Source organism: Ranitomeya variabilis, chromosome 6, assembly GCF_051348905.1.
Source record: "Ranitomeya variabilis isolate aRanVar5 chromosome 6, aRanVar5.hap1, whole genome shotgun sequence".
Classification (NCBI taxonomy): Eukaryota; Metazoa; Chordata; class Amphibia; order Anura; family Dendrobatidae; genus Ranitomeya; species Ranitomeya variabilis.
In genome coordinates, this window is record NC_135237.1 from 348,511,056 (window position 1) to 348,524,403 (window position 13,348).

Below are 13,348 nucleotides of genomic sequence, written 5' to 3' on the forward strand. Positions count from 1 at the left end.
TATATTGTAATAGCATTATATGCAAGTCAATATGACCACATGTAAAGTCCGTTTCCCACTTTCTTATCAAATTTTAATTGGTCCAAAGCATCTAACATAAAACATTAAGTGTCTGCTTAGTGTTTGGGTATGCGCACACAATGTTGTTTTCAGTCAGATGCCACCTGAAAAAGTGACGCAAAAGTGCCTCCTAAAATGAAGATAGTGCACAACAATGTTAAAGCGACATTGCTGTGCACATGTCCAATCTTATGTCACTTCTTTTATTCGCTTCAGGGTTTCTGAACTCTGAGGTTGTTAAGAGGAGTTACATGGTCACAGTACAAAGAGAAAAACGCAGTTGGTCAAGCCACCACAAGAATGAAGGCAAAGCCTCCTCAGGAAAATGACCACCCGAAGGGGCTTTGCCTTGGAAAACTCAGATTTGCCGGCGTCTACATAACTCCACGCGCACATACGGTTCATTAAAACTTATCCTTCTGTCTTATATCCATATGCAGAATCACCAGGAAACTGACAAGAAAAAATAGTGTACAGATAAAAATAAGGGTGACTACAGGATCAGACTACACATGGTTGTTGTTTTAAGATACATTTGGTAGGATAAGTAAAATTAGTGGTCATATGGGAGCATTACTGCAGCAACAGACTACACTGGCTTTGCTTGTAGTCTGTTTCCATGGAGACACATGGAGTCTTTTAGAAGAGCTGCACAATTTTAACAAAGCATATTTTCAAAGTTGCTTCTTTTTGGGGACACCCTTAAGACCAATTACCAATATTTAATGGCAATACATTACAAAGATGTAAATGCTCATTTATTTTTTGGTTAGATCTGATGCCCTACAATCATTCCATCATGACTAGTTACTTGTACATCAGTGTATGGACACAACCAATTTTTTTTTCCATTTACAGATATGCTAGGATATTCTTTCAGAAGATGAAGCTCCCTTGTGTCATATGAGTTCATCTGTAAAGAATGGTCTAAAATTCACAATGCATTCTTCAACAGTCATGCAATTTCTTTATTAACAGCTGTACAGAGTAAGAAACAATCTGAATGGATCAGAAATGCATTTAAATATGTATCTGGAGTAAAAACAAACTAAAACTACATAATATTTCTACTGTCCTAAAAGTAAAGAGATCCAAAACAAATAAATATTTCAAAAATAACTGGATGTAATTTTTTTAAATGAGAAAAATGCTTTCAGTATCTGAGGTGGCACAAGAACTGCATCTAAAGGTAATTGTTTCTGGCAGTTTTCTGGTAATTTTTGATTAGTCTTGTTCATCGTAAAAGAACTTTAGCCCATTTCTCCCTACAAAAGAGTTTCAACTCTGCTATGTTTGTGGGTTTTCTTCCAAGAACTACTTGCTTCAGGTCCTTTCACATCTCCACATCATTTCTATAAGGGGTTGTCATCTTTCAGAAAAGTAGGCCCCAAACTGTGTAAAATATAAACATACAAAAAAAAAAACAACTAGGCAGGTACTCACCTTTCCTTGGTCCAATGCCGACTCCCTGCTTCTTCTCCGCTCCTAGTATATTGACTACAGTGGTAACATCACATCAACACCGCGCACCACTGCTCTAACCAGCCACTGAGCTTAGCGGCTTGTACACGAATGCCGTGCACGGAGTTCAGTGATTGGCTAGAGCGAAGATGTGCGCTGTTAATGTGACATCACCACTGAAGTCTAAAGACCTGGACCGAAGCAATGGCAGGTAGTCGACACTAGAAACCAGGAAGGTAAGTACCTGCTCAGTTTTTTCACTTTTTGAACTCTACTTTTGTTATTTACACAGTTTGTGGCCCTCTAACGTCAGGACTTTGACTTGGCCACTTCAAAATGTTAACTTTATTCTTCTTTAACTATTTTTTTGTATAACGACCTGTGTGCTTTGGGTCATTGTCTTGCTGCTTGATCCACGTTACTTGGGATTCAGTTCATAGACAGTTGTCCTGACACTTTCAGAATTTTGCTGGTATCATTTAGAATTATTTGTGCCATCAATGATGACAAGCTTGTATGGCCCAAATGCAACCAAACAGACCCAAACCATGATACTATGTGTTTTACAGATGGTATTAGCCTTTTATTCTGTGATGCAGTGTTGTTTTTTCACCATACTTAAGGCTTCTTATTTAAACCAAGGAGCTCTATTTTGAGTTAATTCCTACAAAACAAAAAATATTTTTCCAAAAGCCTTCTGACTTTTCCAAGTGATCTTTAGTATACTGGAGACAAGTAGCAATGTTCTTTTTAGAGAGCAGGGTTTTCTATTTCAAGCATTTTTTTATTTCAGCGCTGGAGTGGTGCCACTAAAGTAAGAGCCCTGACCCTAGTATTACACTTACCAGCCACCATCTTCAGCTCTTCCCATTCCCGGCACCGTCCCGGTCCAACGCCATCTTGTGGCCGTAACTTATGTCTCACAGGAAGTCAGAGGTAACAGTCACAAGTTCTCAATGAAAATATAAGAAAGCTTTGTCATGGCTCGCATAGACGTACGTTGAGTTGTGACTACTAGATCGCCCAGCAAATACCGGAGAGTGATCCGGAAGGTCACAAGCTGCTGGAGGCCGACTGGATGGAGCACTGCTGATAACAGAAGAAGACAGTGGCTGGCAAGTATGGGAGTAAGTGCAGGGAACTTACATTAGTGGCACCACTCCACGTGTAAAACAAAAAAATGCTCAAGTGGTACTTTAAAATTAGCTAGTGTGTGAGAGGCCTGGAGTCTCTTAGATATTATGGCTCCTTGGTGACTTCATGGACTATTAAATGTCTTGCTCTTAGGCTAGCGTCACACGACAGGATTTTCCCTCATATGAAAAAATCCTGTCCGATTATGCTATTTTCACAATGACCAGACTCTGATGAGAGTTAGACCAGAGTGTGACCATAGTGTGAACTTAGTTTCTTGGATGTGGGGAAGATGGAAAAAAAAGTCTCCATTTTCTTTATTCAGTCAGTCAGTAAAATGTCATCAGAGTGTGGTTCAATTTTTTTTAACGTACCTATTGATTTGCACTTTCCAGATGCGAATCAGGCATGCTGAAACTTTTTTTCTTTAGATAGACTTGATCTGAGGAAAAAAAATTGAACATCGGCTTGGCGATGTAGAAGCACTTTGCAGCGCGAGACGATCATTGTCTCACACGAGTTCCACTGTTTTACCCACCTGCTGTGGCTCTTATGTATCCACAATAAAGGATTATTTTGTATGGGACGGTGAGTGCCTGTCCACTTTCTTTTCCCATGGACATTTGGAGTTTTTCATTGAATTTCTTTGGATATTGGCACCCGTATCTTCTGGTATGAGTTGAGCCTCATTATCCTGAAATTGAGCAGCTGTGCCGGCTTTTCGCCCTCTGTTTTAATAATCATCTTGAATTGACTCCATTTGTACACAATCTTTCTGACTTTAGATTGATGGAGTCAACACTCTTTAGAGTTAGTTTGTATCTTTTTTTCCAGCCTGATGAACATCAACAACTCTTTTTCGGAGGTCTTTAGCAGTCTTCTTTATTCAAGCCATGATACACATCTATAAACATGTGTTGTGAAAATCAGACTTTGTCAGACCTATGTTCTTAGAATAAAACAGGTCGCCCACTTACACATGATTGTTATTCCATTGATTGAAAACATCAGACTCTAATATCACCTTCAAATTATCTACTAATCCTAAAGGTTGACATACTTTTGCCATTCACAGACACGTAATATTAGATCATTTTCCTTATTTAAAAAATGACAAAGCCTTTTGTTCTCTTTATCTATGTTTAGGACTTTTGTGAAAAGATGAACTACTTTCAGGTCAAATTTATGTAGGAATATGGAAAATTCTGAAGGATTCACAAACTTTCAACCACGTTCTTCACACGCTCGTTTATAGATAGCAGTACACATGAGACCAAGAACCCTTTCAAGAATCCTCCAAACTTTACTTTCTACAGGAAAAAGTGTTTTTTTCGGTACATAGCAAGTAAATATACTATTTTCTATTTTTAGGTGACAAACTGTATTTGAAGTATTAGAAAGCTATTCTAATTAGTTATACCACAGATTCACTACATGAGTGCGTCACTGAATAATGCTGAGCACATAACCGACATGCCTATGCCCAAGGCTCATCCACACATACTAGTAATAGGTTACATAATGCCATGTACTATTTCCTATAGAAGGCTAGCTATGTCATTGTCCCAAAGAGTATGGTGGTCATATTTAATGGTACATTATGCACAGTGATGTAATTCTTCATAAAAGTGCCAAAAGGGCAAAGGATCAATGTTTTACTGCTAAACAGTAGGTTCAGTATTTATAGTGGGAGTGAACGCTTCCAAGTTATGTTAGGATACGCCTTGTGGAATCTGTCAGCTGGTCAGCTCCTCTTCTACCACCACCACAATGTTAATTTACATTAGCATTTTGTTTTTATATAAACTGTATGATATTGCATTATGTAAAAGAATGAAAAAACATGCATTCCAGGCTACAGCCATGTCTCCCAATCAGGGGCATAATGATCGTGGTCGCAGTCTGTGGACATTATTCCAGGAAGGGACACAGGATAAGAACATTGTTAAAGTATGGGGCTCAAGTGTGGGTCATTATTACTGGAAAAGGACATTATTACTAGAAGAGGCCAGGATAAGAACATTATTCCTGGAAAGGAGCCCAGAATGGAGGAGATTATTACAGGAAGCAGCCAGCACACGGGACATTGTTACATGGGAGGCAAACACGCATGTCTTTAAATGATCTAGAACGCTACAAGGGCCAATACATCTGACCAACATGCAGGTGGGGGCCCAGGTCCAAATTGAGCACTAGGGCCCATCGGACTCTAATACACCACTGCTCCCAAGTATGCACAGTGAATAGATGTGCCTTGCAGCACCTAAAAAGCAGGGTAAGCACATAACTTCAGGATAATTCTAATTTAATATTTTACACAATGTAAAAAGTTCATATAAAAGCACGAGGCTAAAGCTTGTAAAGACCACACTAATGCAGTATTGGTATTTAGAGGACTTAAACCAACTGACAGGGTCTCTTTAAATAGGGTCTTTTCGGATGAGTTGGCTTGGTACTTTGCTACTGTATCGATTGCAAAAAGACAATTTGGCAATTAGTAAGGTAGGCCAGCAGAAATAGATGTATTCGGACACTATACAAATCTGGATTACTTAGGATAGTATACACAGTATAGCTACATTACAGTAGTTAAAGGTATTTGGCATGGATGCGGGTCACCAAGTATCCTTAGACGACCTTACTGGAAAGCTAATAGAAGCCAGTTAATGATGGAGAGCTTCAGTAATGCATACTATTATACAGTACATTTCAGATGGCTACACCCATCGTATACAGTATACTACTTACAAGGAACAGTAGTTCAAGTGAGATTTTTCGTGCAATGTCCTTTGCAAAACCACCCATAGCTGACCATATGTTAAGGGAGTAAAAAAAACAGTAGCCAAACACTCTGTATACTGGCCATAAACAAACATTTTGAGCATTTAGTATAGCACCAACATTCACATTTTTTACATGCTCAACAATCTCCTTGAAAATGTGCAACAATGAGCAATTTCTATAGCTCCAAGCCAAATCATGTTATGTAATCACACTAAAATACATTCTGACAAATGTTCACAGCTTGTGTCCCTCGGAAGAAAAGATTCTGTTCCTTTCAAAGTACAGCAGTAATAGAAAGATGCGTAAGTTACACCACAGGCCTGTACCATCTGCCTGGATACATGGAGGCCTCTGACAGAAGCAGATATACATACATGTTATAATTTCCCCATCTGGACACATTTGCAGAGATTGCTAACAATACAGAGACATCCGGCTCCTGCGCATAGCTTCACTTATTAAGTAAGCAGGGCTTAATTCAGGCTCCTCTGTCATAATTACTACATTCTGCCATTCACCAGTCTGGTTAGATTTTTTTATTGTGTCCACTACACAAAGAGCATAAAGACAATCATCAAATGTAGCAGCCATTGTCAGTGGCCTGCCATCCCACGTCCTCCTGTCTTCTTGGTCATGAAATGCATGTCGCACCGCCTGTATCATTTTAATAGTCCCTATCAGGTATGGGGAGGGAATGTCGCTAAAAGCCTTTTCCGGCAAGAGGGAGTTGCTGACAGGCGTGGAGTCTTTTAAAAGCAATTGTTGCTCATCGCAGTTGTTTTGCTGCCCAAACAGATCTGTCCCCTTAACAATTAGTCTTCCAAATGATCCAACCACGATGACGTCTTGTTTAAACTCCCCAGGGACATTAAAGTTGAGAGTAACCGTACAGCACACTTCACCTTCAAGAACCATCTGAAATGTGCAGAAGTCATCGCTGGTTATCTGTCGGATTCCTTGTATGTGGTCTGTCTGCTTTACAAAGGTTTTCAGAAGTCCATGGACCTTCACTGCTTTCTGGTTGGTTAGGAAAGTCAAGAGGTCAATTATGTAGCTCCCAACTGAATGCAGCCCACCACCACCCATGAGGTCATCACAGCTCCAGTTGTATTTCTTTCCTAGTAGACTTCCACTGTGGACCTGGACCTCACACACTTGAAGTTCCCCCACATATCCTTCTTGAATCAACTGCTTCATCTTCCCAAAAGCAGGCAAAAATCGTAAGACATTTCCCATGATGCTCATAAGCTTGGGATAATAGTGAGCAGCTGACATCATTCGAAATGCGTCAAGGGGTGTTGCTGTTCTATCACAGATGACGTTCTTACCGATGCCTGCAAGACAATAAGAAAATCATTAGGCATATTCATTAGTACACCATGTACAAAGTACTGTACACAATAATTGTTAGATCTGGAGCAAATAAATACTCAACGTAAGTGCATACTGCGTCTGTGCTCTATGCTTAACATATACAATTGAAAAAACTCCTTGCATATATACTTTAACCCTTCCACAGGCGATAGTACCTCATCCAATCTCTACCAATATTTGTAGACTATGATACGAGACAACCCCTTAGTGACCGGGCCAAATTTTTAAAATCTGACCAGTGTCCCTTTATGTGGTAATAACTCTGGAATGCTCCAACACATATCCCAATGATTTTGAGACTGTTTTTTTCATGACATGTTATACTTTATGTTAATGGTAAATTTATGTCTATACGTTTTGTGTTTATTTATAAAAAATATCAGAAATTTGACAAACGTAAAAAAATTAGCAATTTTCAAACTTTGAATGATTATCCATTCAATCCACATAGTCATCCAATAGCAAAACATTCATAAATAACATTTCCCACATGTCTACTTTACATCAGCACCATTTGTAAAATTTTATTTTATCTTGTTAGCCTTTTAGGAGGTTTAAAAATGGAGCAACAATTTTTCATTATTTCAAGGAAATTTTCAAAAAAATTTTTTTGAAGGACCAATTCAGGTTTGAGGTGACTTTGGGGGTCCTATATATTGGAAAACCTCAAAAGTGATGCCATTTTAAAAACAGACCCCCCCCCCCCCCCCGACATATTGAAAACTGCTGTTAGGTAGTTTATTAAGCCTTCTGGTGATTTTAAGAAATTAATGCAAAGTGGCATGACAGGAGTGAAAAAAATGTATTTTTACCACTTAAATGTTGCTGACTTCTGAACAGGCCGCTATAGCCGGCAGACTCTAAAGCCACTATTTGGCCGTGAACTGCCATGGCAAACACCAGGGCCACACAATCATGATCTCAGGGTGCCAATGGGGATAAATAGGAAGCCCCCACACTCTGTTAACCATTTATATGATATAGTCACTATTGACAGCAGCATCTAAGGGGTTAAACAGATATGGATGGTGCCAACACTGATCGTGGCTGATGCAGCAAGTTGTCAGCTATAGTGTATAACCGACAGCTGCTGGATAGTCACCTGTATGGGGAGGCTATTATCTTATATCTCAGGTCAGTAAAAAGAAAATATTGGCTGTCATTAAGGGGTTAAGAAAAGCTGGATGCAGTGAACACTTATCCCTAGGATGGGATGTCATTAACTGCACCACTAAGAGAACGACGGGGGACCGCGGAGGCTCAGAATGGGAGGGTCTGGAGATTGGTGAGGTGTACATGGTTTCTTATTTTAGCACATTCTAAAAAATTTGTAAAAAAAAATAAAAATATATATATATATATATATATATATATATATATATTACTCCATAGACAACTCTTTAAGACAAATTTCACCTTTTATTTACCTAATATAAAATATTTTATCCATTGCACTTGTACTATTCCTTCTGAGTGTGGATATATTGTAGTAAAATATTGTATAGAGAATTCCAGTTTATAATTCACTAATATAAATTCATAGGTTTCCCCACACGTTTATGAACTGGAGAAAATATTACAATAGTTTTTGCTGCTATAATATACAGCTCTGACAAAAATTAAGAAACCACTGCACAGTTTTATAAAAATCAGCTTCTCTACATTGTCTGACAGTTATTCCATTCCAGTGTCAGTTGAATTCCCACCAGAGTACACCTCATTCTACTTAATCTGCTTCTGATTAGGCAATCACCTGAACCAAATCTTATTTAATGAAGGAAAGTATAAAAAACACTGCTGTGATATTCACAATCCTCTTGCAATAGGACAAGCTGGATGGCAAAACAAGAGCTAGTAATATCTCAAAAGTAATAGGAATGAAAAAATAACTTTGAACCATGCCAAAGGAGATGAAAAGAAAAGTCTTGCGTGAGGAAAAGAAGGGCTCGATTCTGGCTTTACTAGCAGAGGGATACAGTGAGCGTCATGTTGCCTCCATCCTTAAAATGTCTAAGATGGCAGTCCATTACAACAAGGTCAAGCAGCAGACATTGAGGACAACAAAGCTACAGACCGGCAGAGGGTGAAAACGACTCTCCACTGACTGGGATGACCGTCATCTTATTTGAATTTCACTCAGCAACCGCAGGATGACATCAAGTGACCTACAAAAGTAATGGCAAAAGGCAGCTGGGGTGAAGTGCACGGCAACAACAGTTTGTAATAGGCTCCTAGAGGCAGGGCTCAAGTCATGTAAAGCTAGAAAATAGCCTTTCATCAATGAGAAGCAAAGGAGAGCCAGGCTGAAGTTTGCCAAAGACCATAAGGATTGGACCATAGAGGAGTGGAGTAAGGTAATCTTTTCTGATGAGTCTAATTTTCAGCTTTGCCCAACAACTGGTCATCTAATGGTTAGATGGAGACCTGGAGAGGCGTACAAGCCACCGTGTCTTGCACCCACTGTGAAATTTGGTGAAGGATCGGTGATGATCTGGGGATGCTTCAGCAAGGCTGGAATTGGGCAGGTTAATCTTTGCGAAGGACGTATGAATCAAGCCGCATACAAGATTATCCTGGAAAAACAGTTGATTCCCTCTGCTCAGGCAATGTTTCCCAACTCTGAGGACAGTTTTTGCAGCAGGACAATATGCCATGCCACACAGCTAGGTCAATCAAGGTATGGATTAAGGACCACCACATCAAATCCCTGTCATGGTCAACCCAATCTCCAGACCTGAACCCCATTGAAAACCTCTGGAATGTAATCAAGAGGAAGATGGATAGTCACAAGCCATCAAACAAAAATAAACTGCTTACATTTTTGTACCAGGAGTGGCATAAGGTTCCCCAAAAGCAGTGTGAAAGACTGGTGGAAAGCAGGCCAAGATGCACGAAAGCTGTGATTATAAATCATGGTTGTTCCACAAAATATTGATTTCTGAACTCTTCCTGAATTAAAACCTAAGTATTGTTGTTTCTAAATAATCATGAGCTTGTTTTCTTTGCATTATTTGAGGTCTGCAAGCAATGCATTTTTTTTTATATTTTGACCATTTCTCATTTTCAGAAAATAAATTCAAAATTTATTGCTTGGAACTTCGGAGACATGTCGTCAGAAGATTATAGAATACAAGAGCAATTTACATTTTACTCAAAAATATACCTATAAAGAGAAAAATCAGACAAACTGAAAATTTTGCAGTGGTCTCTTAATTTTTGCCAGAGCTGTATATTGTGTGTGGGACAGCTTTGTAATCGAAGCCAATTATGTGTTGCAGGCATGAAATAACAAGAAGCAATCAAACCAGTCAAGGGACCCACTGCATGCGTATCGCCGCGTAGCTCGAGGCTTCATCAGGGGAATGTAACACGTGAGTGTCAGATATAAATAGAAAGAAAAATCAGTTAGATCTCTTACCGGTGTTGCCCGTGGGTAGGAACCAGAAGTGCGGTGATTATTACTTGTTATTTCATTCCTGCACCTCGTGCCCTTAGGCGCACCTCCTTAGGCAACATGCACCCTGCTCCACAGGTATATTAACCTTTGTGGCCACTGCCAGCGATATTTCTCATGCAACTGCTTGTTTCTACTGGGCTGTGCTTTTCTATCCGTGTAGCAGCCCCTATTATTGATTCTCTTACTTGGGGACAGTAGCATACTTTTGTATAACATGCCTAGTTAATCTTGGTGCAGCCTGTGATACAGAGATCGCAGTACCATTGACTTTCCCATTTTTTTGGGGGGACATTGGTATCTTTTTTTGCATATGTCAAATTAATACTTGTGCAGCCTTGACTTATTTATTCTTCATTACCAGGATTTCAGTATCTTTGACTATTTTGTCTGATTCCAGATTGTGCAGTTACATTGTACATTGATGTTCATATTGCCTGATTCTGTTTTCTTGCAAGATTCTGCCTGCTTTACACCTTATTATGTAAGTGAAATACTTTTTGGACACCCGGTTCTGGGACCCCACTGCTTTTGTAACTCTTTTAATTGTTTTTAATTCACTTGTGTGTAGTGTCAGTATCAATAAAAATTGTCATTTTTTCTGATATTGGGGTGTGCACATCTATTGTGTAGTTCTTTTCTCCTTGCCTTTATTGATTATTATCACTACCCTTGTAGCACCTCCTCTTTAAATTAAATTGTATCTGTGTAATTATTTTTCATTGGTGGTGCATCCTTACCCCATATACTAAAGTTATCTGAGCTTTCAAATCTCCAAGCATGCCAAAACTTTTGCATTGGCCCATTTTCCTTTTTGCACTTTTTAAAATGTAAAAAATGACAATGTATTTTTTTTGTCTAAAATACAAAGGTTGGTTCTGTGTCCATATCTATGTAGTAAACTAGTTATGTTCCCATATCTATGTAAAGTAAATGGTAAAACTGGAGAGACAAAAAGCGCAAAGAGGGTATTTTCTTGTAACAAAGTGGTATAAAATATTATAGGAATGCTCACCTGATATGGTTGTGAAAGTCATTACACACAAGGGTAAAGCATGTCAACACAGTTTGAAAACCTTGAAACGCGTTGACACAAATTGCTTTACTTTTGTTTGTAATCGTACCTTTGAACCTCAGGCAGAATGGACTTTAAACCACCTTGTTCCTCATTTATTGCCCCATATCTATGTAGTAAGATAGGTTCTGCTTCAATATCTATGTAGTATAAATTGGTTCTTTTACCGTATCTATGTAGTAAGCTCAATAAAATTTGCTCGCCCTTGCTTCAATTTCACATGTAAATTTTCTTTGTGAAAGTCAGTACAAATCTGTCAGCATAAGAAATGCACCATGAATGACACATTACATATAAATAAAGTCATATGTGCACGATAATACTAGAAGCAACCGCTTGTCACTAATTTCTGCGAATATTTCAGAAAGAAAAGTACAAGTTGTTATGTCTAAGAATGCATCTGGAGGTGGTAGGCCTGTACACATAGAGAAAGGTGTGTCTCCATGATGTGTACACATTAGGTATTTATTCTAGGTGTGTATACACAGTCTGTCATTAAGATCAATGAAGTGTCATAAAAAAATACCAATCCATAATGGCTGATGACTAAGCCGACTCATATGATATGATTTTAAGGCCAAGACACCTACAGGCCACTTTGATTAAGAAATTACTAACTGCAGGGGTCAGAAAGCTGTTAGTGCATATTCGGGAGATATTTATAATATTTTTTTATGTGAACTAGGGGACAGGTCACTGAGGCATCAGTGACCTGTCAGGAGTCTTCATTATGAATAGCTAAGCAGAGCACCACATGAAGACCCCACAAAAAAATTAAAACTGAAAATAAATATTAAATAAACAACCACATGACAAATTTCATAAACCAAGGTATCATTGTAATTAGTTTAACGGCGCCGACCCGACACTATGTGTAGGTTACTGTGCACAATCCTGCACATTTCCCTTTAACTAGAAATGAGTGAATAAACTTGCAGAATCCTGCACTAGCGGCCATGTCAGAATTAAGAAGCCACCATATGGAAGTCTTTCTAACCACCTCCGACCTGCTGGATTGCCAGGCACCTCTTCTAATTTACATGGCCGTCTTGATGTCCTCACTGCGCAATGACGTACGCATATGCTGTCACACAGGGCCTACAAATCAGAGGATCCACCAGGAGTTCCAGTACGCATGAGGCAGTGCCCAGGGCTTCCTTCCAGTACCCAAAGAAAACAGATAAATGCTGGCAATGGTCCCCTGAAGCAATGTTCTCACCTCTACTGATAACTAATGAATTCCCATTCACAAACATTTAGTGTCCAACTAGAGCAGTGATATGGGCTTGGGCAAATTATTTTAACCCATCAAGCCATTTTTGACAACTTCCAATACAGGTTTTCAAAACTGTAGTATATATAGGAAGACACCAGCATTATTAATGACACGTGATCCGTTGTAGCCCCGTTACAGATGTAGTGCAGCGGTGTCCACACTGTGAAGGCAGTGACCCAGGAAAAGTTCAAAGTAAAGTCTCTTTTAATAACACAGCGTACTCACAAACAAATGAAGTAAATAAGATCCTCCGGATCGCAGGTGGGAAACAAAAACAGTCCATGACTAGTTGTCGTGGGCGACTGCACCGCCGTATACACTGGGGATGTCAGGCCTTTTGGCTCCACTTGGCTCTGTTGTCTCACACTGTTGAGCTCTGCAGAATCTAATGCTCCACCTGCATGCAAGACCAAAACTGACACACCCAAACCCTTCCTGCAGGGTTTTTTCTCTCAAACTGTAATCTGTAAGACGCGGCCTAGAGGTAACGGACTGGCCCCACTTCCTTCCCGCAGTCCATTTAAAAAATAAAAGCCCATACCGGCTTTTCCTGAGCGATGCCCAGGCCAAATAGCTTGACCAGGTCCAAGCTTACTTTTATTTTGCCCTGTGACTCACAGGCATCCCGCTGTGACCACAAGGCACTCCAGCAGGTCTAATAGGACTCCATCCGCATCCTGGGGGATACATATCGACCCTCGCATATGATCCCCCTCCCTGCCTCACACAG

The 13,348-nt window shown here is 39.5% G+C and overlaps 1 protein-coding gene across 2 annotated transcripts in view; it reads right to left on the reverse strand.

Moving 5' to 3' along the window:
- Positions 1-2,835: 2,835 nt before the first annotated feature.
- Positions 2,836-13,348, reverse strand: part of GFOD1 (Gfo/Idh/MocA-like oxidoreductase domain containing 1) — a 91,212-nt gene continuing 80,699 nt past the window's right edge. For both annotated transcript variants that reach the window (XM_077269909.1, XM_077269910.1), the window contains exon 2: positions 2,836-6,773. In XM_077269909.1, coding sequence (XP_077126024.1) covers positions 5,854-6,773 — 920 coding nt within the window. In that variant the 3' untranslated portion in view covers positions 2,836-5,853. The remainder of the gene's footprint in view (positions 6,774-13,348) is intronic.